Source organism: Peromyscus maniculatus, chromosome 2 (genome assembly GCF_049852395.1).
Source record: "Peromyscus maniculatus bairdii isolate BWxNUB_F1_BW_parent chromosome 2, HU_Pman_BW_mat_3.1, whole genome shotgun sequence".
NCBI lineage: Eukaryota > Metazoa > Chordata > Mammalia > Rodentia > Cricetidae > Peromyscus > Peromyscus maniculatus.
In genome coordinates this window covers 128,998,324-129,025,807 of record NC_134853.1, presented here as the reverse complement: position 1 = coordinate 129,025,807, position 27,484 = coordinate 128,998,324, and the positions used below count along the sequence as shown (strand labels likewise).

Sequence of the window (27,484 nt, the reverse complement as noted above, 5' to 3'; positions counted from 1 at the left end):
ATGTAGGTGCTGGGGTTGAACCCAGGTCTCTGGAAGAGCATCCAGTGCTCTTAACTGCTGACTCATCTCTCCAGCCCTGCAATTATTCTTTTATTTTTGTTTTGTTTATGTATTTTATTTTGTATTTTTTAATATCTTAATTTTTTATTATATTTATTTATTGGGAGGGATGTGTATGTTTCCTGCACATGTGTGGAAGTCATCAGGTGTCATTTATCTTCTACATCGCGTTAATGTACAGAATTGACCTCAGAACAGCAGGCTGACTCCTTCAGATTGCCCTCTATCTAACCTCTACACATATGCCATGCATATATACCCTCAAAAAAAAGGTAAAAAAAAAAAAACTTTTTTAGAATGTCTTTTTTAAGATTTATTTTAGTCAGGGCATAGTGACACACACCTTTAATTCAAACACTCAGGAGGCAGAGGTAGGTATATCTCTGAGTTCGAGGCTAGCCTGGTCTACAGAGTGAGTTCCAGGACAGCCAGGGCTACACAGAGAAACCTTGTCTTGAAAAAACAAAAAAGAAAGAAAAATAAACATTTATTTTATCATTTTTTAATTAATTAATTAATTAATTAATTAATTAATTTGTGTGTGTGTGTGTGTGTAAGCTAAAGGAGCTGGATTTCCCCATGGAGCTGGAGATACAGGGAGATCAGATCTCTTGGGACTGGAATACAATACAGTTTCCAGCTGCCAAGTGTGGATGATGAGAATCAAAACTCCAGTCTTCTTCAAGAGCAATATGCTCCCCCCCACACCACTTTTTTTTTTTGGTTGTTTGAGACAGTTTTTCTGTGTAACTGACCTAGCCTGGAACTTGCCCTGTAGACCAGGCTGGCCTCAAATTCACTGAGATCCGCCTGTGTCTGCCTCCTGAGTGCTGGGATCAAAGGCCTGTGCCATCACACCTGACACAACATGCTTTTTTAACCGCTGAGGCAGCCCTCCATCCCTGGAGTGTCTTCGCAGCATCTTGCAGCTTATAGGTTTCTCCTTCCCTTCCCATTCATTTTTATTTTTTAGATTTTTAAATTTTGTGTGTGGTGCTGGGAATCAAACCAGGTAGTCTACAAAAATAAGTACTCATAACCACTTGTCCATCTCTCCAGCTCTGTCTCCCCCCCTTTTTTTTTTTTGAGACAAGATCTCACTATGTAGCCCTGGCTAGCCTCAAACAAACTCCTAGAGATGTACCTGCCTCCCACGTTCTGGACTTAAAGGCATGTACTCTTGTGCCCATCTTCCCGCACCCCTTTATTGTTTTTGAGACCCTGATTCACCCGGAACTCACTGTGTAGACCAGGCTGGCCTTGAACTCAAAGATCCTCCTGCCTCTGCCTTCTCATTTACTGGGATTAAAGGCATGTACCACACCCTTAGAAACCCTCTCTTTCTTTTCTTCCGTTTTTTATTAATTAAAAAATGATTACATTTATGTATTATGCCATAGTATACATGTGGCGGTCACAGGACAACTTGGAGGAGTCGGTTCTTCTGTGTGGGTCCCAGGAACTAAATTCAGGTTTTCATGCTTGATACCAGGCACCTTTATCTAATGCTCTGTCGCATAGATCTTTCCTTCCTTGTCTTTCCCTTTAAACATGTCTACTGGCCTGGCATAGTGGTGCATGCCCTTCATCCCAGCACTTGGAAGGCAGAGGCAGGTGGATCACTATGTGTTCACAGCCAGCCTGTCTACACAGAGAGAGTTTCTTGGCCAGCCAAGGGTACACAGTGAGACTGTCACAAACAAAACAAAAAACTGGTCTTTTGACTTTTGAGTTCTCCTGAGAGTAGAATTTTAGAAATTTTTTGGCTATACATGTTCATGGTCCATATTTCTGTCTTTTTGGGGGTTAGGAGTTGGGATAGGGTCTTACTGTATCTCATGCTGGCCTAGTACTTACTGTGCAGTCCAGGCTGGCCTTGAACTTAGAATTCTCTTGCCTCAACCTCCTAAATGCTGTGATTAAGTTTTGAACCACTATTCCTATATTTTCTGCAAATCGCTAGCTGGGTTTGGAGTTTAGTTAAATTAAGGTTTGATCCCTTTGCCAAGACCCTTGTGCTCTTTGACTGGGCTCTGGGTAATGTCTAGTCTTCTCTCCCTGTAACACCAGCAGCTATTGGTATTCAGTATCATATTAGTAATTCATTGGAGATTGTATGGTACCTAGAGCTGATCTTCCATTGGAGACCATTGTGATGTCTTAGTCATTGTATGTGTGTCTGTAATGCATGATACATGTGCGTGTGTGCATGTACACTGACAGTTTGTAGATGTCAGAGCACACCTTTGTCAAATTGGCTCTCTTTCAACCTTTACTTGGGTTTCAGGGATCAAACTCGGGTCACCAGGCTTGCATGGCAAGCACCTTCACCCACTGAGTCATCTCACCAGTCCTGTGTCTTAGTCATCACTTTTCACTTGCCAGTCTGATTACTTTATAGATATTTCTCATTATCTGTGTTTGTTTGCACAGTGGTCCCTGAACCGCAGTTTAACATAAGTATATTAACGTTTGAAGTTAGGTTCAATTTTGAATAAACCCTCTTACAGAGATTGATCAATCTGGGGAAATTAACAGGTTTATTTGATGAATATATAATAAATGTTCTTCTGAGCCATGCATAATGCTAGGCACTGTTGACTTACTCAGTTGAGTGGTACATGGGTCACTGAAGTGGGAGGACCATGATAACTAGGAAAAAAATTTTGGGGTAACCTGACTTAGATTGGTGTGTCAGGAAGGCTTTTGGGCTTGATTTAGGAAGGGTAAGGACAAATTAGTTAAGCAAAGAGAGAATTTTAGACTGGGCATTGTATGTGATGACCTTTTGCTGAGATGGAGCTTGGCTTTTTGAAAGATCATGGAAAAGGCCAGCAATCCTGGCAGCTTAAAAGCCTCAGTGAGAGCTGGGCAGTGGTGGCACACGCCTTTAATCCCAGCACTGGGAGGCAGAGGCAGGCGGATCTCTGTGAGTTCGAGGCCAGCCTGGTCTACAGAGCTAGTGCTAGGACAGCGAGGCCAGGACTACACAGAGAAATGCTGTCTTGGAAAAACAAACCAAACCAAAACAAAAGCCTCAGTGAGGGCTGGAGAGATGGCTCAGTGGTTAAGAGCACTGGCTGCTCTTCCAGGGGTCCTGAGTTCAATTCCCAGCAACCACAAGGTGGCTTACAACCATCTATAATGAGATCTGGTGTCCTCTTCTGGCCTGCAGGGATACATGCAGACATACATGCAGACAGAACACTGTATACATAATAAATAAATAAATCTTAAAAAAAGCCTCAGTGTGACAGCAAGGCTTGATGAAGTGTGAAATGTCTTGAGGTTTATTCTAGGTGCTGTGTAGGAAATGTTATCTACAGGCTTGTCCTGGGTTCTTAGTTCATTATGTGTGTCTGGAGGATGATAGTTAGAAAGTAATCATTCCCATTTGCTTCAAGCCTTAGTTATGCTGAATGTCATATTTTCAGCTGATGCTAAGATGGAGAAAAGTAGAGGGTTAAATGAATTCTAAACACTTGTCTTTTGGCTGTTCAAAGGTGTCTGGAGAAGCCAATGAAACTCAAATTGCAGAAGCATTAAGACGGTACAGCGAAAGGGCATTTTTTGTCCGGGAAGCTTTGTTTCATCTTTTTAGCCTGACTCATGTGATGGAAAAAACAAAGCCAGAAATCTTAAAGGTAAGAACAAGAAAGTGGTGATATTTGAAATAACTTTTCTAGTAGATTTTGTGTATTTAGTTTTGACTTTTATTTCTTTTTTATTTTTAATTGGGGTTGATGATCCCAGTTCCAGTTATTAATTAAAAATAAGAAGTTAATTGCATATCATTACAGAAGTTTATAGTAGTCTCATTAAGTAATTTAAATGCTTTACAGTGCTATTTAATTACTTCAAACCAGTAACCCTGAGATGTGTTATTACAGGAAAATGGAAGTGTATGAATGGACTCAGTATACTGCATGTGTGTCAGCCTTATTTTCCCACTCAGAAGCATTTTAGAAATACGTATTAGAATTCTGTAAGATATGGCTAGGAAGATAACTCATTGGGAAAGAGTGTTTAGTGGGCGAGCATGAAGAACCAAGTTCAGATCCTAGCATCACATTTTCTAAAAAGCCAGCATAGCTTTGTATGCTTGTAACCCCTGTGCTAGGGGCAGGTGGAGACAGGAGAATTACTAGGGCTCGCTGGCCCCATTTTAACCTAAGAAGGTGGCGTGTCACACAGCAGGACAACCAGTGTCCTCCTCTGTAATCTACACACATGTGCACATAACATCACTCACACACATACTATACATATCTCCAAAATAAAGATTTCCATAAGTAGGGCTAGGGATGTAGAGCAGTTGGTAGAGGCGTGCCTAGGATGCATGAGCCCATAGTTTTAATCTCTAACACTGTATAAACTGGGCATGGTGGGACATGCTGTAGTCCCAGTACTTGGGAGATGGGGACAAGGCGAATCAGAAGTTCAAGGGCATCCTTACCTACACAGTGAGTTGTGAGACCCTGTCTAAGGAAAAAATGTCCATTCAGCTAGGTACAGTGATACATACCCTTTAATCTAAACACTCAGGAGGCAGAGGTTGATGGATCTTTTCGAACTTAAGGCCATTCTGGTATATATAGTGAGTTTCAGGTCAGCCAGAGCTACACAGTGAGACTTTGTCTAAAAAAAAAAAAAAAAGTTCATTGATGTAAATCTGGATGTGTAACCCACTGTTAAGAGTCCTGTCTCATACATCCGTGACCCTGGGTTCAATCCTTAGGAGTGCTGTAGCGGGGAGCAGTGAGATGGCCCCGCAGGTAAAGGAGCTTGCTGCTAAGCCTGGGGTTCTGAGTTCAGTCCCCAGGACTCACACTGTAGAAGGAGGGAACTGACTGCCAGGTTTCCTCTGACTTCCAGGTACATGCACGCACGCACACACACACGCACACGCACACGCACACACAGGTATGATCAGTTGAACATGGTGGAATAGGTCATAGCTCTAGCACTCAGGAGGCTGAGGCAGAAGGTGACAAGTTCAAGCCCCTGTGAGCTGCATAGCAAGCTTGAGAGCAACCTGGGCCCCATAAGGAGAGCTGTGGGCTGAGGAGACGGCCCAGCAGTTAGGAGTGCTTGTTGCTCTTGCTGGAGACCCAGCTTTGATTCCTAACACCCACATAATGGCTTACAGCTACTCATAGCTCTAGTTCCAGGTAATCCAACAAGCATGCATGTGGTGCACATACACATGCATGCAAGCTAAACGTCCATAACATACAAGTAAAATAAACCTAAAAACTAAAAAGAAAAATAAGGAGACCTTGTCTTAATACAATTTAAAGTTAGGTGTGGGTGTGTGCCATTAACCCCGGCATTTTTAAGGCAGAGGCAAGCAGATCTCTGAGTTTGCTGCCAGCCTGGTGTACAGAGTGAGTTCTGCCCGGCTAGGGCTATGTAGTTGAGACCTTGTCTCAAGAGAGAGATGGAGGGTGGTTAGAAGAGCATATTTGCTGCACCCAGTGTATAGCTTAGTGGTAGAGAACTTGCATTTGACCTCTAGCACAAACATACGTAAATAATAACCAACAGATTTATGAACACAAGAAATTCAGATTTGATAAGGCTACATGGGCTTCAGGGTTCTGTATCTTACTTAGACCAAGATAATTCTTATGCATATTCAGTTTTGAAATCTAGTGAGTGTAAGACTTTATTTCATACTTCATTTAGTGGGCACAATCTGAAGAGGTGGATTTTATCTTCCATTTTATAGACTGTGAAACTTAGTTGGCAGAGCTGAACTAAGTATCTTAAATTTTTTTAATGGGCTGCTTGGGTAGGAACTATAACATTTTATTATTGTCACTAATGCCTGTCAGTCTCTTCATACAAACCAGTAGATGCTGGTACTTGGTTTGCCCCCCCCCCCCCACACACACACACTTCCAGTGTTGATTTCTTTTGTGGGGATGTATTGTTTGTAATCTAGGAAAAAAAGCTTGCCTAATGATGAGAAGACAGAGCAAGCCACAGAGTTAGCCATAGAGGTCAAGCAGTGGTGGCACACAGCTTTAATTCTAGCCAGAGGCAGAGATCTATCTGGATCTCTGAGTTCAAGGCCACACTGGGCTACAGGAGATTAACCCAGTCTAAAAGAGAACAGAGCCAGGCAGTTAAAGGCATACACCTTTAACTCCAGCACTTGGGATCACATACTTTTAATGCCAGCACTAGGAAGGTTGTAACAGGAAGTGATATAGCTGGACAGAGAAAGGAGTATAAGGTGGGAGGAGACAGGAATTCACGATCTTTCAGGCTGATGAGTTGGTGAGATAAGAGAGGTGGCTGTGGCTTGCTCTGTTTCTCTGATCTTTCAGCTTTCACCGTGATATCTGGCTCTGGGTTTTTATTATAAGACCATTTAGGATTTGTGCAACATTTCTCTCTCTCCCTCCCTCCCTTTTTCTCTCCCTCCCTCCCTCCCTCCCTCCCTCCCTCCCTCCCTCCCTCCCTCCCTCCCTTTTCCCCTCCCTCTCTCCCTTCCTTTCTTCCTTTCCTTTCTTTCTCCAGACAGAGTCTCACTGTGTAGTCCTAGCTGTCCTGGAACTCACTCTGTGGACCAGGCTGGCCTCGAACTCAGAAATGCACCTGCCTCTGCCTCCTGAGTGCTGGGGTTAAAGGTGTGTGCCACCATTGCCCAGCTCCAGTTTAGGTTTCTATAAAATTGAGCACAAAGGACTAGATCTCTAGCCCTGATTTGAAAAATTTATTTATTTAGAGATTAAAGATTAAAGCCCATTCACACAAGGAGTTTTGCTGTGAAAGAAAGCAAAGGGAAAATGGCAATTGATTAAGGAAATAGGATTAAAGGAAGGTTTTGTTATTTTACGCAGGATCTTGCTATGAGACCCAACGTGGCCTCAAATTTACAATCTTCCTGCCTCAGCCTCCCAGTACTGGAATTACAGGCAAGTGCAGTGCTCCCTCCCCTTATTTATAAATGAATAACTTTTAAAATATGCTGATCTTTCCAATCCATAATTTTAAAAATTATGTAGAAGTCATCATTTCCTTGAGTAGACAGACAAGGAAATGATCTGGCATATCCATGGAGGGATCAACTTTAGAGAAGATTGCAAAAGATCTTTATGGTTTGGCAAGGTGACATGTATTTCTATATTCCAGTAAGGAGAGCACACAGTGAGTCAGAATTCGAAGTTCTTTTCTAGTTACTTAAGCTTTCTTAGTGTGGTTGAAAGCTAGGTTTTGCCAGGGCTGGAGAGAGGGCTCAGTGGTTGAGAGCACTTGTTGCTGTACAGAGAACCTCGGGGGTTTATTTCTTAGCACCCATGGCAGGTAGGCCACAACTGCCTGTAACTTCAGTTCTGAGGGATCTGGCACCCTCCTGACCTCTGTGGGCACATACACACATATGTACACACATACACACATAAGTAAATAATAAAATAAATTTTAAAGATAGCTAAATTTTCAACTGCATTGACGAATGGGGGGACTTTAGAAGGGAAAGAAGTGAAGACCAGTTGTATAGTCTGGGGAGAGGGTGGTTTTTATTGCATTCTAACTGGAAGGGAAGTTTGGGAATTGAGAATAATAATGGCCTAGGCTCTCTGCATATGAACATGTCTTTGAAGTTATTCTAGAGCAACAGAGCAGCCTCACTATATGAAGAGGATTTGTATTTATGAGGTGAATTAAGAGGACTAAATGCTTTGTTTTGTTTTGTTCCAGCTTGTGGTTACTGGTATGAGGAACCATCCTATGAATTTGCCTGTGCAGCTGGCTGCGAGTGCCTGTGTGTTTAACCTAACTAAGCAGGACCTTGCTTTAGGCATGCCTGTCCGGCTCCTCGCTGATGTGACCCATTTGCTGCTCAAGGCCATGGAACATTTTCCTAATCACCAGCAGGTAAGCACTCCCTTATTCCCACTCGAGTATTCTTGAATCTTCTTTTACGCTTCCTGCTTCCCTGCAGTTCACTTGAATAAAGCAAGCCTTCTTGTCTGTTGTTGTTTTGTTCTTTTGAAGCAAGACCTTTTGTAGCCAAGCTGTTCTTGAACTCCTGATCCCCCTAAATCCATTTCCAAAGTCCAGAGATTAGGCATGTGTCCCCCTGCCCAGAATTAAAACTTATTGGTGTTTCAGGCATGGTGGTATGTACCTTTAATCATAGCATTTGGGAGACAGAGGTTGGTGATCTCTAAGTCTGAGATAGCCTGGTCTACACAGTAAGTTCCAGGACAGTCAGGGCTACATAGGGAAAACAAAAACAAAAAACAGAACCAAAAATGTATTGGTGTAATTAACAAAGGAAAACTGAGGGGAAAAATTCAGTTAGGAAGTAAGGGTGGGAAAAATGGAGAGTGATTGTAATAGATAATGGGTGTGGGATTTTTTTTTTTTTTTTTTTTTTTTTTTTTGGTTTTTCGAGACAGGGTTTCTCTGTATAGCTTTGTGCCTTTCCTGGAACTCACTTGGTAGCCCAGGCTGGCCTCGAACTCACAGAGATCCGCCTGGCTCTGCCTCCCGAGTGCTGGGATTAAAGGCGTGTGCCACCACCGCCCGGCGGGATTTTTTTTTTTCAATGCTAGGACTCAAACCCAGGACCTTGACAGTGTTAGGCCAACACTCTATCACTAAGCTAGCTGCATCCTCAGCTGGATTTCTTTTGGAGATAGGAAAACATGGTAAAAACTGAGCGAGAGATGTGACTCAATTGGTAGAATGTTTGCCTAGCACATACAGAGCCCTGGGTTTAATCCCCAGCGCTGAATAAAACTGGGTATGCTGGTGCATCGCTGTAATTCAGAGCTCAGGATGTGGGAGCAGGAGGAGCAGGAGTTCAAGGTCATGTTCCCCTACATAGCAAGTTTGAGGCCCAAATTGAATTATAGGACACTGTTTTTAAAATAGGAAGGGAGGGAGGGAGGGAGAGAGAGAGAGAGAGAAAGAAAGAAAAAGAAACTGTACTAAAAATGAACTGTGGCAATAGGTATGTAACTCTGTGCATACACTAAAAACCACACTTAACAGGAATTATATACTATGTGAATTATACCTTAATAAATCTCATATAATTAAAAAAGAATCTGTACAAATACTATGTAGCCGGGCAGTGGTGGCGCAAGCCATTAATCCCAGCACTAGGGAGGCAGAGGCAGGTGGATCTTTGTGATTTCGAGGCCAGCCTGGTCTACAAAATGAGTTCCAGGAAAGGCGCAAAGCTACACAGAGAAACCCTGTCTCGGGAACCACCTCCCCCCCCCCCAAAAAAAACCAAAAAAACAAAAAAAACAACAAAATAGTAAAAACAGCAGTGAATGGCTGCTGGGGTCCTTTTTTTTTTTTTTTTTTTTAATTTTGGTTTTTCAAGAAATGGTTTCTTTGTGTAACAGCCCTGGCTGTCCTGGAACTCACTCTAGACCAGGCTGGCCTCAAACTCACAAGAGATCTGCCCTGCCTCTGCCTTCTAAGTGCTGGGATCAAAGGTGTGCGCCACCACTGCCTGCTAGTTGATCACATCTTTAATTCCAGTGAAAACAAACACAAACACAAAGTAGCGAATGATGACTCAGTTACTATTAGATTATTAAAAAAGGAAGGTGGAAAGAGAGACTTGGTCTGGCCCTAGGTGGGACTGTGTTTATTTATAGCAAGGGAGCATTTTGTTACCCAAATGTGCAGTTGGCCAAAATACCTACAGAGGAAGATGCAGAGTGACTTCTGTAGTCTGCAAGAGAAGCTGGGAACTGTAGTCTTTTAGCAGGAAATATCAGTTGCAACTACAGACCACAACCTAGATCAGTCTCTGCAGAAGGCTACATATATGATTTCATGTACTCACTTGAAAAACTCAAAGTTAACCAGTATGTTAATTATTAGTATTTCTGTTGAGAAGGGGCATAATTATATAGCCAGGTTGACCTTGAACTTACGATCTTTCTGCCTTTTCTCAGTGCTAGGATCACAGGCAGGCCTGTGCACCATACCATTTTTATCCAATGTTATTTAAAGGTAGAAATACATAAGCCAGGTGATAGTGGCGCACACTTTTAGTCCCAGTGCTTAGAAGCCAGAGGCAGGCAGATCTGGTCTACAAAGATCTGGTCTTCGAGGCCAGCCTGGTCTACAAATCGAGTTCCAGGACAGCCAGGCCAACACAGAAACCCTGTCTCCAAAACCCAAAAAAAGAAAAGAAATACATGTTGTTTTTGAAGTTATTGGGCTGAGAAGTGGTTCAGTGGGTAGAGGCACTTGCACTAAGGACTAATGACAAGAATTGGACCCCTAAATCCTGCAAGGTGACAGGAGATGACTGACTCCTCTGAGTTCTCTTCTGACCTTCACACATGACCGTGTGCCCTGGCATGTGCGCTCCTTCAGGAACGAACACACACACACACACACACACACACACACACACACACACACACACACGAGGGAAAAAAGGACAGATGATAGAGCCTAGCAGCTAAGGGTGTTCCACCAAGGCTTGACAGCCTGAGTTCAACCTCCAGGACCCACACTGAGGAAGACACTGACTCCCACAGTTGTCCCCTGGTCCCCCACCCCACCCCCACACAGATGAATACATAAAATAGAATTTTTTTCCAAGTTAAAGGCTTTTAAATACATAGTTTGTGCAGGCCAAATGTGGTAAATTCGTGTAATCTAAGCACTTAGGAGGTGAAGCTAGAAGACCAGTGATCCATGGTCATCCTTGACTGTGTAGTGAGTTCAAGCCAGTCTGGGAAATATGAGACCTGTCACTGATCATTCCCCTCCAAAATATTTCTTAGGCGACTGGCATCTGTCTATTAAAGATTCAGAGGTATTGCCTTATAATGCATGTATTTTGTAAATATTTTCTCTATTTATTTAATAACACTTAGGGAGTTAAGAGATTGAGTAGAGTGCTTGCTGCACAATCGTGAGGACCTGAGTTCAGATCCCCAGCACCATGTAAGAGCTGGGTGTGGGAGCTGTGCAACTCCAGCACTGGAGAGCAGAGGCAGGCAGATCCTGGGAGCTCTTTGGCCAGTGGTCTAGGTGACTTTAGCTCCAGGTTCAGTAAGTAGATTAGTTAATTTTCCAGTCTGTGATCAAATATCCTGCCGAGGTCAACTGAAGGAAGGGTTGACTTTGGCTTATAGTTTAAGGTCACAGTCCTCTGTTGTGGGATATCAGCAGCGGGGGCAGGAGGATTACTGGCAGCCTCACATCAGTAGTCAAATGGGGTGCTTTCTAGTATTGAGCACACCTTTTCCTTTTATACACTTCAGGATCCTAGTCTAGGGAATGGTGCCATCCACAGTGGGTGAGTCTTCTTAACTCAGTTAACCTAATCAAGATAACCCCTCACAGGCCCCCTAAGTCGCGTCAAATTGACAGTTGAGATTAACCATCACAGTAAGAGATTTTTTTTTGTCTCAAATAAGATAAAGAATAATAATGGAAGATTACAGTATAGACCTGTGGCCTCCACATGCTCATACACATCAAACCACACATACACACCACAAATAAATAAGTTGTTTTAAAATAGAACATTTAAATGTTACTTAATTTATGGGGCTGGAAAGATGGCTCAGTGGTTAAGAACACTTGCTACTCTTTCAGAGGACCCGGATGCGTTCCCAACACCTACAAATAGCCAACAATCACCTGGAACTCCAGCTTCAGGGGGGAATCCGAGTCCTCTTCTGGTCTGGGCAGGCATTGCATGTACATGGTACACATATATACTCAGGCACACACACATAGATGTCTGTAAATAAATAAATATGAAAAAAAGACTTAATATTTAGATAGGCGTGCTGTTATGTACCTGTAATCCCAGCTACTGGAGAGGTTGAAGAAGAAGGATCTCTTAAGCCCAGGAGTTACAGGCAATCCTGTTCAACCTAGCAAGACTCCTGTCAAAATAAAGAAACCCCTCACAGAAGGAAAAGTTGCAGCTACTGGATGCTATTATGAACATTTTCTCCAGCTATTTGAACTAAATGTCATAGGAACTTGAGGGAAATGAGTAGCGCTGTCAGGTACATAGTGTATGGACAAGAAGGAATGGGAAGACTCAAAGAGCAGGTGATGGAGCCACATCTTGAAAAATGGATGAGAGGGATGGAGGTTAAGAGCACTTCCAGAGGTCCTGTGTTCAATTCCCAGCAACCACATGGTGGCTCACAACCATCTGTAATGAGATCTGGTGCCCTCTTCTGGCCTGTAGATACAGACAGAATACTGTATACGTAATAAATAAATCTTTTTTTTTTTTTTTGAGACAGGGTTTCTCTTTGTAGTTCTGGTGCCTGTCCTGGATCTCACTCTGTAGACCAGGCTGACCTTGAACTCAGAGATCCACCTGGCTCTGCCTCCCGAGTGCTGGGATTAAAGGTGTGCACTACCACCGCCTGGCAATAAATCTTTTAAAATGCATAAGAAAAGCAGTTGGACCTATATGGGAATGTACAAACCATTCCAGGGAGGGCAAGTTGCTTGTAACCAGAATGTAGGAAGGGCAGTGTAGGATTAAGCCAGTGATAGCCAAATTTGGTAAATGACAGTATAGAAAATTGTTAAATACTTGCATATTTGAGACTAGAGCTACAAAAGTTAAAATTGCAGCTGGTTAGAACTTGAAGAATGTAACAAATGTCTTCTCTGTTTGCTAATGGTGTTTTGCAAAGGGAAGCCATCGATCAGATGAAGTGATGCTTTTCTCTGTTCCCAGTTTAGTGTCTCTTTCTTTATTCAGTTTAGAATATGTGCCCCTATGATGAGGTCTGCGGTTCAGACAGAAAACCTCATAATTTAGCATAGCATAGCAAAGTACTAAGAACAAGTCAGCTTAAGAGCCCTCATGTCAAAATCCAAAATTGGAGACTAAAAAACAAAACTTTTGGTACCTGTTTGATACTCAGAGAGCTTCCTATTTCAGGGCCTTTCAGATTTTGGATTTTCATATTTGGTCTGCTCAACTGGTAAAGTCCATGCCAGTGTTCCCAAATCTTAATGCTTGTTCTTCCTACACCCAGGTCATGAGCTGCTTGCCCTTAGAGTGGCCAACCTAGTCCCATAATAGGTTCACTGCTTTTCCTAACCATTTCCCAAGATAATGGCTCCAACATAACAGGCTCATTAAAAATCTAGCCTTACACTAGAAATCTTGTCTTACACTAAAATCTCTGAAATCCGATTTTTCTGCTCCCAGACATTTCATCTGGGGGCTGGAGAGGCAGTTAGGACAATTGAAAACTAGGAAAGTGCCGGGCGGTGGTGGCGCATGCCTTTAATCCCAGCACTCGGGAGGCAGAGGCAGGCAGATCTCTGTGAGTTCAAGACCAGCCTGGTCTCCAAAGTGAATTTCAGGAAAGGCGCAAAGCTACACTGAGAAACCCTGTTCGAAAAGCCAGAGAGAGAGAGAGAGAGAGAGAGAGAGAGAGAGAGAGAGAGAGAGAGAGGGAGGGAGGGAGGGAGGGAGAGAGGAGAGAGGAGAGAGGAGGAGAGGAGGAGAGAGGAGAGCCTAAGAATATAGCTCAGTTGAGAGAGTACTTGCCTTGAATATACAAAGCCCAGGGCTCCTTCCTGGGAGTAGGGCATATACTTGCTTGCTTGCCTGTAATCCCAGCACTTAAGAGGTGAAAGCAGGAAGATTAAAAGTTCAAAGTCATCCTCAGCTACATAGTAAGTTAGAGGCCAGCCTGGGCTGCATGAGACCATGTCTCAAAACAAACAAAAACAGGGTGGGAGTGGGCTGAGGGCTGGAGAGTTGACTTAGTGGACAAGACTTGCTCTTACAGAGGATCCAGGCTTGGTTTCCAGTTTCTGTATGGAGGCTCACAACCTCCCCGGGATCCATTGCTATCTTCCAGCCTCTGTAGACATTAGGCACACATGTTGGCACATATATACACAGGCAAAACACGCACAAAATAAAACTAAATACTTTTTAAAGTCAAGGATTTTCAAAGATCATGATTTAATGTACTGATATAACACCTGAATTGAATTCCCATGTTTAAAAGTATAATGTTTTCCTAAAACAATTTATTCTTGATAGCATTTATAAAGAATTAGCTTAAAGAACATAATTTTGGTTAGGTGTGGTGGTACACACCTTTAATCCTAGCACTTGGGAAGCAGAGGCAGGTTGATCTTTGGTAATTCAAGGCCAGTCTAGCCTACATAGCAAGTTCCTGGACAGACAGAGCTGCATTATTGAGAAATCTATCTCAAATCAAGAACAAAAATTGTGTGTTTTTCAAGATTTAAAAACAGTAACTGGAGCTGGTTGTATAAGTAACTGGATCTTGGTGGGAGTGTTTGCCTTGCATTCATGAACCCTGGGTTCCGTCTCCAGCACTCAGCAGGTCCGCACCCTCTGTATACACATTTAAATGTAATTTTTAAAATATTTTTTAAAAGACTGTCTTTGGATAAAAGATAACAGAATGATGTTTTTTTTCCTCTTTCTCTCTCTCTTATCCTTTAGTTACAGAAGAATTGCCTCCTCTCACTTTGCAGTGACCGGATTCTTCAAGATGTTCCATTTAACAGGCAAGTAATAGGTTGACAACATGAGTTCAGTCCCCCAGACCCACGTGGTGGAAGGAGGAAGGTGACTCCCTCAAGTTGTCCTCTGACCTCCACGTGCATGCTGTGTGAGAACAGGCATGAGTGCACACATTCACATGTAATAACTTTTCAGTTTTTAACAAAGAGTGTGCTTAAAGCTGTGATGTTGAAATACTAAAATGTTTTCATTGTAAAAGATAAAATGCCAATTTTGACTATATTTCTACATTAGTGTGTGCGCGTGTGTGTGTGTGTGTGTGTGTGTGTGTGTGTTGATGCTGTTGTTGATGTGTGTGCACATTGTTCACATGTATCAGTGTGAAAACCAGAGGTTGACATTGGGTGTCTTCCTCAATTACTCTTTACCTTATTTTTTTGAGACAGGGGCTCTCACTGAACCTGGAGTTCATGGAGTGGGCTAGACTGGCTGGCCATCAAGTCCCAGGGATCCTCCTGTCTCTGCCTCCCCAGAGTTAAGATTACAGGTATGCGTTGCCATGCCGAGCTCTTTTATATGAGTGCTGGGGATCCAGCTCAGGCCCTTTGCTTGCCCAGCAGGCACTTTCCCAGCTGAGCTCTCTCCTCGGCCCCATGCTCCTGTTTCTCTGCCATCGCTGCCATTTTGATGAGCACAGTGGTACAGGCCTATGATCCCAGTAGGAGAATCAGAAGTTCAAAGCCTGCCTGGCAACTTATTCTGACTGTCTCTAAATAAAAACAAAGAGCCAGGTATGGTGGCACATGCCAGTAATCCCAGCACGTGGAAGGTAGAGGCAGGAAGATCAGCAGTTCAAGGTCATCCTTGGCAACATAGAGAGTTTGAGGACAGCCTGAGCTACATGAGACCCTATTTCAAAAAGACATAAATAAGGGCTGGCAAGATGGCTCAGCGGGTAAAAGCACTTTCCACAAAAGCCTGACCACCTGAGTTCAAGCTCTAGAACCCACGGTGGAAGGAAAGGACTGATTCTCACACGTTGTCCTCTGAGGGCCACATACATACCATAGCATGCATTCACATTCATGCACATCATAGACAAACACATACACACTACCAGTAAGGGAAATAAAAACAATAGACACTATAGATAAATAAAAAAGATAAAGGGCTGGGGATATATCTCTGTGGTAGAGCCTTTGCCTAGATGAGGTCCTGGGTCCAGTCCCCAGCACAGAACAGAAACCAAACAGGCAACATTTTGAAAACACTAATGGTAATTTGTTATTCTCTCTCATTAAGAAAAGCTTCCCTTCCCTTCCCACACACGAAGTTGTAGCATCAGCCCTCACCTGGCTCCCTGAAATGCTGCCTGGATCTCCAAGATTGAGGAAACCCTCTTGTGTTTTCAGGTTTGAAGCAGCCAAGCTTGTCATGCAGTGGCTTTGCAACCACGAAGATCAAAACATGCAAAGAATGGCAGTTGCTATCATTTCCATCCTGGCTGCCAAGGTACCTGAACTAATGGTTCCCTAAAGGCAGTTGTTTCTCATTACAGTTACTACTGCCCCTCCATTTGTGTGCCAGAAAAGTCAGTGCCCCCCTTCGCTAGCCTGCTTGTTTAATTGTGTTAAATATTGCAGAATTAGAAGCTAAGGGGCTATTTCCGTCTGGCTATGGAGGCCGTTATGGTGAATTACAGTGAACTTACACCTACTAGTAATTGGACACTTACTATATCTTACATTTGCTTCCAGCTTTCTACAGAACAAACTGCACAGCTTGGTGCTGAGCTTTTCATTGTCCGGGTAAGTTTATTTTCCCTCTTTTTAGGGCACTACATGGTGTTTTGGTTTTTTTAAGTATTTATTTTATGTGTTTGGGTGCTTTGCTTCCATGTATGTCTGTTCACTGTGTGGAGGCCAAAAGAGTGAATTGGATCCCTTGGGACTGGAGTATAGACAGACAGTAGTGGGGTATATCTTTTGTGAGTATGTATGGGTGTAGGTATATGTGTTCCTGGGGATCTAGGCCAAGGCTTCACACACGCTAAGTCAGCTTTCTACTACAGAAACCCCCGTCCCAGCTGCTATTTTTTTAATTAATTCACTTTTCTAAATGAATATATTTAATTGTGTTGTTTTGTTTTGACGTTCGGTCCGTTGTAGACTTAGGGATTGTAGATAGCTTGCATATGCCAGGCCCATGTTTCACCACTGAGCTGTATTCCTGACCCCAAATGTATTCTTTTCCATTTTATTCATTTATTTATTTCATTTTTATGTGTATGAGTCTTTTGCCTGCATATGTTTATGTATACCATGTGCATGCCTGGTGCCTGCAGAGATCAGAAGAAGATGACAGATACCCTGAAACTGGAGTTAAAGGTGGATGTGAGCCACCGTGTAGGTGCTGGGAGTTCTCTGCAAATGCTCTCTAATCACTGAGCCATCTCTAGGCCCAAATGTATCTTTTTTTTTTTTTAATTTGAAGTAACTTTAGTCCTTGACAAATGCAAATAGCTGTGAACTAATAGTCCTGGACTCGGGTTAAGAGCACTTGCTGCCCTTGCAGAGGACCTGGGTTTGGTTCACAGCACCCACATTGAGTGGCCTAAAATTACCTGTAACTCCACTTCCAGGAGATTCAGTGCTTTCCTGGCCTTTATGGGCAGCTGCTCACATGTGGTACACATGTGTGCACTCAGCATACACATATACACATAAAATAAAAATAAATTTTATTGTAAATAAAAGTAAAAAGGGCTGTATTTTGGAGCCAGGCATGGTGGCACATGCCTTTAATCCTAGCACTTGAGATACAGAGGCAGGTGGCTCTCTCTGTAAATTCAAGGCCAGACTGGTCTACGTAGTTAATGCTAGGCTAACCAGGACTACTTAATGAGATCCTCTCTCAAAGAGGTGGAGGGCTATGTAGATATCTCAGTAATTCTGGCTGAAAGTATGTGAAAAGATTTAAGAAAGTGGTCTACTTGATGCATGCCGTGTGAGCAGAGTTAACAGTAATGATGAAAATAGCTAAGTTTGTTGTTCCTGAAGTTGAGCCCAGAGCCCGGTGCATGTTACTCCCGCCCGAGAGCCGGGACTAAAGGTATGTACCACCACACCTAACTCTCACACTGCATTTCTTAGGCTAGTTACACTAGACGTAGTGTGCAAGATGTGTGAAAGCTGTGTCCTCTCAATACCTAGTGTAAGCTTCAAGTCTCTCACCACCGTATGTGTAGCCCAGGAGGGACCTTGCAGAGTAGTGAGAGCCCTCCTGCCACAGCCTCCCAAGTCCCGGTGTTACAGGTGTCAGCTACCATGCCAGCCTTGCCCTTTTTTCCTTAGAGAAACTTGAAATTTATTAGAATCTAATTCTTTTATCAAGTTGATTATGACCAAATTACTTAATATTTCTTAGATCCAATTTACATCCCTAGAAAATGATACTATAGGTATCATTTACTGTAAGTTAATAAATACTAGTTTTGTCTGGCTTCACCCCCTCCTGCTTTTCTTACGCCTCAGGTTTTACTATAATGATATGACTAATTAAGATAGCTGGTTCAGCCGGGCGGTGGTGTCGCACGCCTTTAATCCCAGCACTCGGGAGGCAGAGCCAGGTGGATCTCTGTGAGTTCGAGGCCAGCCTGGTCTACAAAGCGAGTTCCAGGAAAGGCGCAAAGCTACACAGAGAAACCCTGTCTCGAAAAAAAACAAAACAAAAAACCAAAAACAAACAAACAAAAAAGATAGCTGGTTCAAGACCGGTGAGATGAGTCATTGCAAAGGCAACTGCCACCAAATCTGATGACTTGAGTTCAGTCCCCGGGACCTAATGGTGGAAGGAGGAATGCTTTCTTATACATCCCTAGGACCACCTGTTCAGAAAGGGCACCATCCACAATGGGCTGGGTCCTTCCACAGCAGTCACTAATCAAGGAAATACACTACGGAATTGCCTACAATCTTAAGGAGGTATTTTCTCATTTGAGAGTTCCTCTTCCAAAGTGACTGTCGCTTGTGTCAAGGTGACTAGCCCTGAGTTGCATAGCAAGATTGTCTCAAGAAATAATACAAAACAAACTAGGGCTAGCAAGATGGCTCAGCAAGCAGAATGCTTCCTGCCAGCCATGACCACGAGTTCCATCCCCAGTGCCCACAGGGTGGAAAGAAAACCAACTCCTGTGAGTTGTTCTCAGACCTCTGCACACATACTGTGGTATGGATATGCCCCCCTCACACACACTCTAAATAAGTAAGTATAGTTTACATTTTTTAGAACCTTTATAAGGAATGCTTTAAGCTATGAGAATAGTCCTCATGGATTTGTGGTTATTGGTAATCTCAAATTATGACAATTCAATAATGAAAACTTAATTCTTTTTTCCTTCTTTAGCAACTTCTTCAAATAGTGAAGCAGAAAACTAATCAGAATTCAGTGGACACTACATTGAAATTTACTTTGAGTGCCCTTTGGAACCTCACAGATGAATCCCCAACAACATGCAGACATTTCATTGAAAATCAAGGGCTGGAACTCTTCATGAGAGTTCTAGAGGTTAGAATGGAAATTTACTTAACAGTTGGATGTGGTTGGTTTCTTTGAGCATTTGTTTGTTTATTTAGATAGTTATATGTTCTTTTCTTTTGTGCAGTCTTTCCCAACTGAGTCATCCATTCAACAAAAAGTTCTAGGACTTTTGGTAAGATATACACCATTCTTGATTTAATTCCAAGGCATAATTATTTTCTGTCTGAGTGTGTACATGGAAGTTGCTGCTTGGGCCCTCAAGGCTGTTCAGTTGGTAAGGATACTTGCTGCAGAGCCTGATGATAGGATCTTGATCCTAGAACCCACATGATGGAAGAAAAGAACTCACCTGCAAGTTGTCCTCTGATGTCTGCATGTGAGATACACACACGCACACAAACACACATTCGAAATAGATAAATAAATGGGGGTATAGGTCAGTTGATAGAGTGCTTGTCTATCTAGCATGCATGAAACCTGGTTTCCATTCTCTGCATCACAAAAATTTGGGTGTTTAAAGAAAATATAAACATGAGTATAATAAAAGTAAGATTTACATACACCTGTAATCTCAGCACTTGGGAGATGAAGGGTGGGAGCAGGAGAATCAGAAGTTTAAAGCATCCTCTTCAGCATAGCCAGAGTTACATGATACCTTGTCTTAAAAAGAAAGAAGTAAGAAAGCTGGATGCGGTAGTGCAGGTGAACCTACATTGTAGTGAGACCCTGTCCCAAAAAGACCAGAAGAAATGTAGAAAGACAGTGGTGTGTTGTTTTTGAACATCTAGTGACAATGGAAAACAAATAAAACATAATTTTTAAATTAAGATAAAACAAGCCTGGAATAGTGGTGCAGTTCTTCAATCTCAGCTCTCAGGAAGCACGGGCAGGTTAATCTCTGAATTTGAGGCCAGTCTGGTCTACAGAAAGAGTTCCAGGACAGCCAGGGCTACATAGTGAGACCCTGTCTCAAAAAAGAAAAAAAAAAGTAAAGTATTGGTTACTCTTCCAGAAGACCCAGTGTCAAGCCCCTCTGCCCATGTGGAGAATCACAGCCATCTGCAGCTCCAGCCCCAGGGGATCTGATGTCCCTCTCCTCGCCCCTAGGCACTGCACACACCTGGTGCACACTCACACGTACACATTTCTAAAAATCTCAAAAGAAAAAAAAAATTTTTTAGTTTTTCAAAACAGGGTTTCTCCATGTAGCCTGGGCTGTACTGGAACTCGCTCTGTAGACTAGGTGAGCCTTGAACTCACAGTCAAAAAAAGTTTTTAAAGAAAGAATCTATGATGTCAGCCAGTGTCAAGATGGCAGCAGGAGTAGAAGCTGGTAGAAGCTGACAGCTCACATCTTGAATTGCAGGCATGATGCAGAAGGGGCACACTGGGAATGGACAAGGCTTTGAAACCTTAGAGTACGCACGCCCCAGTGACAAACTTCTCCAGCAAGGCCACACTTGTAAACCCCCCAGCAGCAGCATTAGTTTGGGACCGAGTGTTCAAGGATCCAAGACTATGGGCAACATTTACCGCTCAACTGACCACAATTCCCCTTACCTGTATTACAGTCTGCAGAATGCCCAGCTTGCATACTTTGTAGAGACCAGCATTAGTGCTTGTCTAGTGTCTGAAAACAGTTCTCTCTGCCGTTTCCTTCGCATAAGACTGTTATATCTTCTTTTTCTCCCAGAACAATATAGCTGAAGTACAAGAGCTGCATTCTGAATTAATGTGGAAGGATTTCATAGACCATATCAGCAGTCTCCTGCACAGTGTGGAAGTAGAAGTCAGTTACTTTGCAGCTGGGATTATTGCCCATTTAATATCTAGAGGTGAACAAGCATGGACCTTGAGCCGTAGCCAGAGGAATTCTCTTCTTGATGATTTGGTAGGATCATTTGGTATTTTCTGGGATGATATAAGTTATATTTTGTAATAGTTAAATATAAAAGCTTCATTATAAAGTAATATTGTTAAAAGTAAATATTGTAATATATCCTATGTCTTGTGTCTTTTAGCATTCAGCTATTTTGAAATGGCCAACCCCAGAGTGTGAGATGGTAGCATACAGGTAATTGGCATGATTATTAAGTAATCTGGTCATTTTCTTATAATCTTTACTTCAAGTATCTCTCATAGTACTGGTTTTGAGTAATGTAAAGTAGCTGTTCATGGTGGTGCATGCTTATAATCCCAGCACTGAGGAGGCTGAGGCAGGGTTGCCAAGTTCCTGGCCAACCTGGACTATAGAACAAGACCCTGTTGTGACACACACACACACACACACACACACACACACACACACACACACAGGTCTTGGTGGGTGGAGCCAAGGTGTCTGTCCCACAGCAGGTGAGAGACAGAGATGCCACAAAGACAGTGCTCAGTGGAGAGTTTTATTTGGTGGGGGGAAGAGAGAGGGGGAGTGGGAAAGAAAGAAATAATGGGGGGGGGGTGAGAGAGGAGAGTGAGGAGTCCTTTCTTAAAGGGAACGGGAATGTAGGATGACGTCATGAGGCTAGGTGGGCCAGGGTATTTATCTGCTTAATGGCCAGGATTTCAAGAAGTGGGTCTGAATGCTAACACCTGTCTCAAGGGGGTTTAAAGTATTTTGATTTATTTTCTACTATTCATTCAACATTCCTTCCTTTATCTGTATTTATTGAAGGCAGATCCCTGGAATTTTTTCTCTGCTGTTTAAATTTAAACATGACCAAGAGGGCAGGGGTTATATGCTTGGTAAAGTGCTGTCTGTCATTTATAAAACCCTGGGTTTGTGATCCCTATCACTGTCACTCAACTCCCATCCTACAGTTACCCCTCCCCCCCCCCAAAAAAAAAACACAAGACAAGAAGCCAACCAAAAAAAAAAAAAACAGAAGGCATTGTGGAAGGCTAAATCAATCTATGACAATTAGGTAGTATTATAGGCAGAATTTTATTACAGCTTATTTTTATTGGCTAATTAATACATGCTGGTATATTTTGACTTGTTTTTTAGATTGTAATTTTACATGTATAGTCCGTGTTTTGCCTGATTGTATGTCTGTGTACCACATGCATGCATTGCTCTCAGAGGCCATTGAATCAGTACTCTGGAACTGGAGTTCCAGATGGTTGTGAGCCAACATGCGGGAGCTGGGACTCTAGCCAGAGTCCTCTGGAAAGAGTAGCCAGTGCTCTTAACTGCTGAGCTCTCTCTCCAGCTCCCCAGTGTAAGTTTGTCACTGTCAAAGGTGGTAGCTGTGGTTTTGTAGGTTTATTCCTGAGTCCTCCATTCTTACTCGCTGGCCTGCATGTCTGGCTTTGTCCCAGGTCCATGCTGTTTTGTTGTTGTGGCTTTGTAGTATAGTTAGAGGCCTGCTATCTCCAGCATTGCTCTTTTCTGCTTAGACTGTTTTGACATTCTAGGTCTTCTCTGTTTCTTTTAAAAAGTAGATTATTTTTTATTTGTGCCGTGATGTGCATTAGACAGTCAGAAGAGAACCTTTAGAAGTCAGTCATCTTCTGTCTGAGGTTCTGGAGCTCCCTTCCTCAGCAGACTTGCACTGCAAGTGTTTACCCCAGAGGCCATGTGTTGCATAAATCCTAAATAGTCCTAATAAAAATCCAGAGCCAGATATTGGGGTAAATCCTGAAAGATGAGAGGAAACAAACCACAGCCACTTTGTACCTTTCCGACTCCTTAGCTGAAAAGAGAAGACACTGTCTCCATGAATCCTCAGACTGAATACTTCTGAGTCCTCAGCCAAAAAGGCCTCTAGTTCCTTTCTCCTCACACCTTATATGCCTTTCTCCACCCAGCCATTTCACTTCCTATCTCAACCTTCCTTCCTAGTGCTGGGATCAGTGGCGTATGTGCTTCCCAAGTACTGAGGTTAAAGGTGTGTGCCACCACTGCCTGACCTCTATATTTATTCTAGTGGATGGCATCTGATCTTCAGGCAAAGTTTATTACAGTACAACACTGTAATATCACTACATTTTCCCTTTTTTGTGTAAAATAATAAAAGAAGGTTATAACTAATATAAGAAAAACTATAAGTATAGTAGCCATATATAATATATATAGTCAAGAATTACATTAACAATGTCCAGTCCATAAACATTTGACAAATTCAGAGAAAATACATTATCTATCCTATTTTGATGAGTCCAAAGTGTTGTACCTAATTCATTTTCTATTCTAACTTGTATTACCAACCCAAAACTATCTTTTGATGTCTTTCAAACTTATGAACTTTACACCTCTTTAGTGAGGTTTTTTTTTTTTTCTGAATTTGTTAACAAGGAAAACTATAACTATCTAGCCTTCAGCTCCCTCAGATACCCGAATAGGAAATAATATTTAGCTGAGTAAGCAGGAAGTGCAAACAGATGACTTCCAAAAAATGTGATAAATGATAGAAAGAGCTGGCTGCCTGGACAGTCACCCGAGGTTCCTCTGCAATGTTGGGGCATCCATCTTTGGCCTACAGGCTTAGCATATCTGACAGACTCCTCTGTGAAGCAGGATTTTCTGAAGGGCTGTCCTGCCTTGTCTTGGCAAAGTTCGGCAGTCCTTTCTTTTGTGTCCTGCTTGTCCATTTTGAACAGCATACTGTCAGCAGTCAAGGCAAGGGTATTTTTTTTACACAGTGGCTAACTTGACACAAAGAAAGTAAACTCCATATGTAATTTCTTCAATGTCCATCATCTTCTCTGAAGTTGATTGGTGCTGCCAGGAGCAAATGTATCTCATTGTCATAAAAAAGAAAAAAAAATCTGTGTATTAAAACATTCAAATACTATATTCTGCAGATATCTAAAGTGTTTGAAGATGATCTGTATATCTAAAATATATTTTTGTTTGACCTTGAAAACATACCTAAGTTTGATTGTAATGACTAACTACTAACTTGCATTGCTTTATTATCCTAAATAGTTGGTAATAACTTTCAAGGACTAGAAAATTGCATTTCATTGTTACCTTGAACAAGAATAGAAATGTATATACAGTATATTCTAACAGAATTAATCTCAAATTTGTATCAATATACACAATTTGTATACAGTATACAAAAATTCAATCCAATGTAAAATATTTAAAACTAGTAGTTGCTTTTTAAAAGTAGATTCAATAATCTACCCTTTTTGGGGGCTAGAGAGATGGCTTAGTGGTTAAGAGCACTGGCTGCTCTTCCAAAGGACCTGGGTTCAATTCCCAGCACCTACCTGGCTGCTCACAACTGTCTGTAACTCCAGTTCCAGGGGATCTGACACCCTCACACAGACACACATGCAGGCAAAACACCAAGGCACATTAAAACAAGAAAAAATAAAAATTAAAATAAAAAAAAGAGTTGAAATAGTAGTTTAAAAAATAATCTACCTTTTTATCTTACATCTATGTTCCCTTTTTCTCTTTTTTTTTTTTTAAGGTTAGTTTACTTATTATGTATACAGTGTCATGCCTGCATGTATCCCTGCAGGTCAGAAGAGGGCACCAGATCTCATTACAGATGGCTGTGAGCCACCATGTGGTTGCTGGGAATTGAACTCAGGACCCCTGGAAGAGCAGTCAGTGCTCTTAACCTCTGAGCCATCTCTCCAGCTCCCAAACAAATTTTTTTTTAATTTTAAAGATTTATGTGTATTATGTATACAGTATTCTGCCTACATGCCAGAAGAGGGCACCAGATCAAATTATAGATGGTTGTGAGTCACCATGTGGGTGCTGGGAATTGAACTCGGAACCTCTGGAAGAGCAGCCAGTGCTCTTAACCTCTGAGCCATCTCTCCAGCCCCCCCCCCCTTTTTTTCTTTCCAGAGTAAATTCAATAATCTACCTTTTTATCCTATCATTTCTATATCTTTTTTTTTCAGAATAGGTTCAATAATCTACCTTTTATCTTATCATATCTATATCCTCTTTTTTTCTTTTTCCTTTTTTCTTTTCAAACAGGAATCCTGAATCTAATCTCCTTCATTCAGCTTTTTTCCTGACCATTACCAATAACAACTTGTAACCAACCATCAAAACAATAACAAATGTCCATAACTCATCCATCGACCAAAAACCACCCACCCCACTTCTTGGGATTGTGGGTGTTGTGTTCTTAAGTTTACTTCCTGCTGTCTGGGGGCAGAGGCATCTTTAGGGGATCCTGAAAAGGAAAATTTTGGGTTAATTATCAAGTCCTGGAAGAGGTAGCTGTATCATTTGTTGTCCAGTCTCTGCATAATGGAAAAGTGCAGGGCTTGTCTCAAGTCCTGGGTAGAGTAGTCTGTGAGGCTGGGTCATCTCAGCTAGCCATCTTGAAACTGTCCTGAGCAGTTTGTAGTCCAAAGCCACTCTTTGGGTGGTGTTTGTCAGCCTAATGGTGTTAATCATAGTCCATGTGAAATCAGTGTTATGGGGTCCCATCATCTTTTTGTAGACTTCAAAGGGTCTCATCATCTTTTTGGAGACTTCAAAGGTCGCTGTTAGGCATGGTCATGGTTCACTGCATAAAATCTTTTTCACGGAATATTTTTTCTGGATGATTTGTCCTTTTTCTTCAGATGTCTCATTTGTCCAGTGCTCTTCAGATTCCTTAGCCTTCATTCTCCTGAAAGACAAAAACAAAACCCTTCCCCAACCCTAATTTTGGGGAAGTTCCCAATACAATCTTTATCAATTTTGATATATAGTTTCTCCTGATCTTTTTGTTCTCTCTTCTATTCTATCATCCAGCGCAGTATGGTGTTTTACACTAGGCATTAGGTTCTTTAATTGCTCTGGGGAGAAGTTTACTCCACGATTACAGGAAAGGACTGAATTTGATATGGGGGCCTGAGAGAGGCCCCTCAGGGCGTTTCCTGATGGCAAAGGCAAGGGATTACCTTGTCTGTCCCTTGTTGATCTACATTCATTAGTCCACTGTCTTCCTTTGCCATACCTTCTGCATAATCCGGAAGGGAGGGGTATTCTGTTGGGATGATTTCTTGAAAAAATACTGTTTCTAGGAATGTCCTGTTTACAGTCCCTTTTTAGATGACCTTGTTTACCACAATTGAAACATCAGACATAACTATTTTTCTTCAAACCTCTGGGAATCACCTCTCCTATCCAAGCATCATCATGGTCATGAGATTCAATATTAATTGCATCTCAGATCCATTCCTCCAAGGATCTTGCTTTTAATGGCCTAATTACCCATTTGCATTGTGCATTAGCATTTTCCAAAGCTAGAGTTTCAATTATTATTTGTCTAGCTTCTAAATTTGGTATCATTCTATTTACTGCTGAAGTCAGTCTTCGTAAGAAATTAGTGAAGGTTTCTTTTGGGCCGTGTATACCTTTAGTAAATGACTCAATTTTCTTTCCTACTTCTTCAATTCTGTCCCAAGTATTCAAGGCTGCCATTCGGCATAAAGCCAGGGTGTGGTCATCACGTAGAGACTGTCTTTGTATATCAGCATAATCGCCCTCCCCAAGAAGAAATCTTGGGAGATTTCAATACCTCTAGCCCTACTTCATTGTTCAATGGTCTTAGCCTCATCTTTCCACCAGGTCCTCCAATGTAATTGGGGACCAGCCTCTAAGACTGCTATAACCAAATCTCTCCATCTTTAGGGATAATTAATTCTATTATAAGTTGATCATGAGTTTAACATTTGCTTCACAAACGGGGAATGCATACTATATTACACTATAGCTTCTTTGAATCTCCTCAAATCTAACATTTGCATAGTAGTCCAGTCAGCTCATACAAAGTCTTGGGGATATCTATCATTGGTAGTTCCTATAAGGTTACTGGATAAATTAGGGTTGGCTGTTTAAAAGCCTTAGGCTGTTTTTTTGTAACCTTATGATGCAATGTTGAAATTGGTTCTCCTTTAAATTCCTCTGTAGGGTCTGGAGTATCTCTATGATCTGTTTTAACAAGTTTTTCTAAAACTTTTATCTTGGTACTCATATTAACCAACTCTTTTAATGATAAAATAGAAATCAAACAAATAATATTTATAATTGACATTACATAAATCCCATCAACTTTAATTATCCTCTCATTTAATTGATCCGTTTTTAAACCTTCTAGTTTATAAAGTCCAAACTCCTTCCCTTGTAATAGTGTTTCCCTTTTTTTTAATGTGGGGGAAAAATCCTCTTTTAACTAATTTCTCCTTTAAGAAATCCCAATTGAGCTGGGCAGTGGTGGCGCATGTTTTAATCCCAGCACTCGGGAGGCAGAGGCAGGCGGATCTCTGTGAGTTCGAGGCCAGCCTGGGCTACAGAGCGAGTTCCAGGACAGGCTCCAAAGCTACACAGAGAAACCCTGTCTTAACAAAAACAAAAATCCCAATTGATTCACCAAATCTGCTGACAATGACAGTGTGGCCGCAGTCCAAGGAGGGGTCCCAGAG

General features: G+C 42.0%; 1 protein-coding gene across 3 annotated transcripts in view; it reads left to right on the top strand.

Moving 5' to 3' along the window:
• The window catches only part of Zyg11b (zyg-11 family member B, cell cycle regulator), a 58,101-nt gene that overhangs the window by 21,265 nt on the left and 9,352 nt on the right, over positions 1-27,484 (top strand). For all 3 annotated transcript variants that reach the window (XM_006977726.4, XM_076564696.1, XM_076564695.1), the window contains 9 exons: positions 3,564-3,704; positions 7,771-7,947; positions 14,534-14,598; positions 15,967-16,066; positions 16,312-16,362; positions 18,959-19,120; positions 19,218-19,265; positions 20,787-20,984; positions 21,115-21,167. In XM_006977726.4, the coding sequence (XP_006977788.1) occupies positions 3,564-3,704; positions 7,771-7,947; positions 14,534-14,598; positions 15,967-16,066; positions 16,312-16,362; positions 18,959-19,120; positions 19,218-19,265; positions 20,787-20,984; positions 21,115-21,167 (995 nt within the window). The remainder of the gene's footprint in view (positions 1-3,563; positions 3,705-7,770; positions 7,948-14,533; positions 14,599-15,966; positions 16,067-16,311; positions 16,363-18,958; positions 19,121-19,217; positions 19,266-20,786; positions 20,985-21,114; positions 21,168-27,484) is intronic.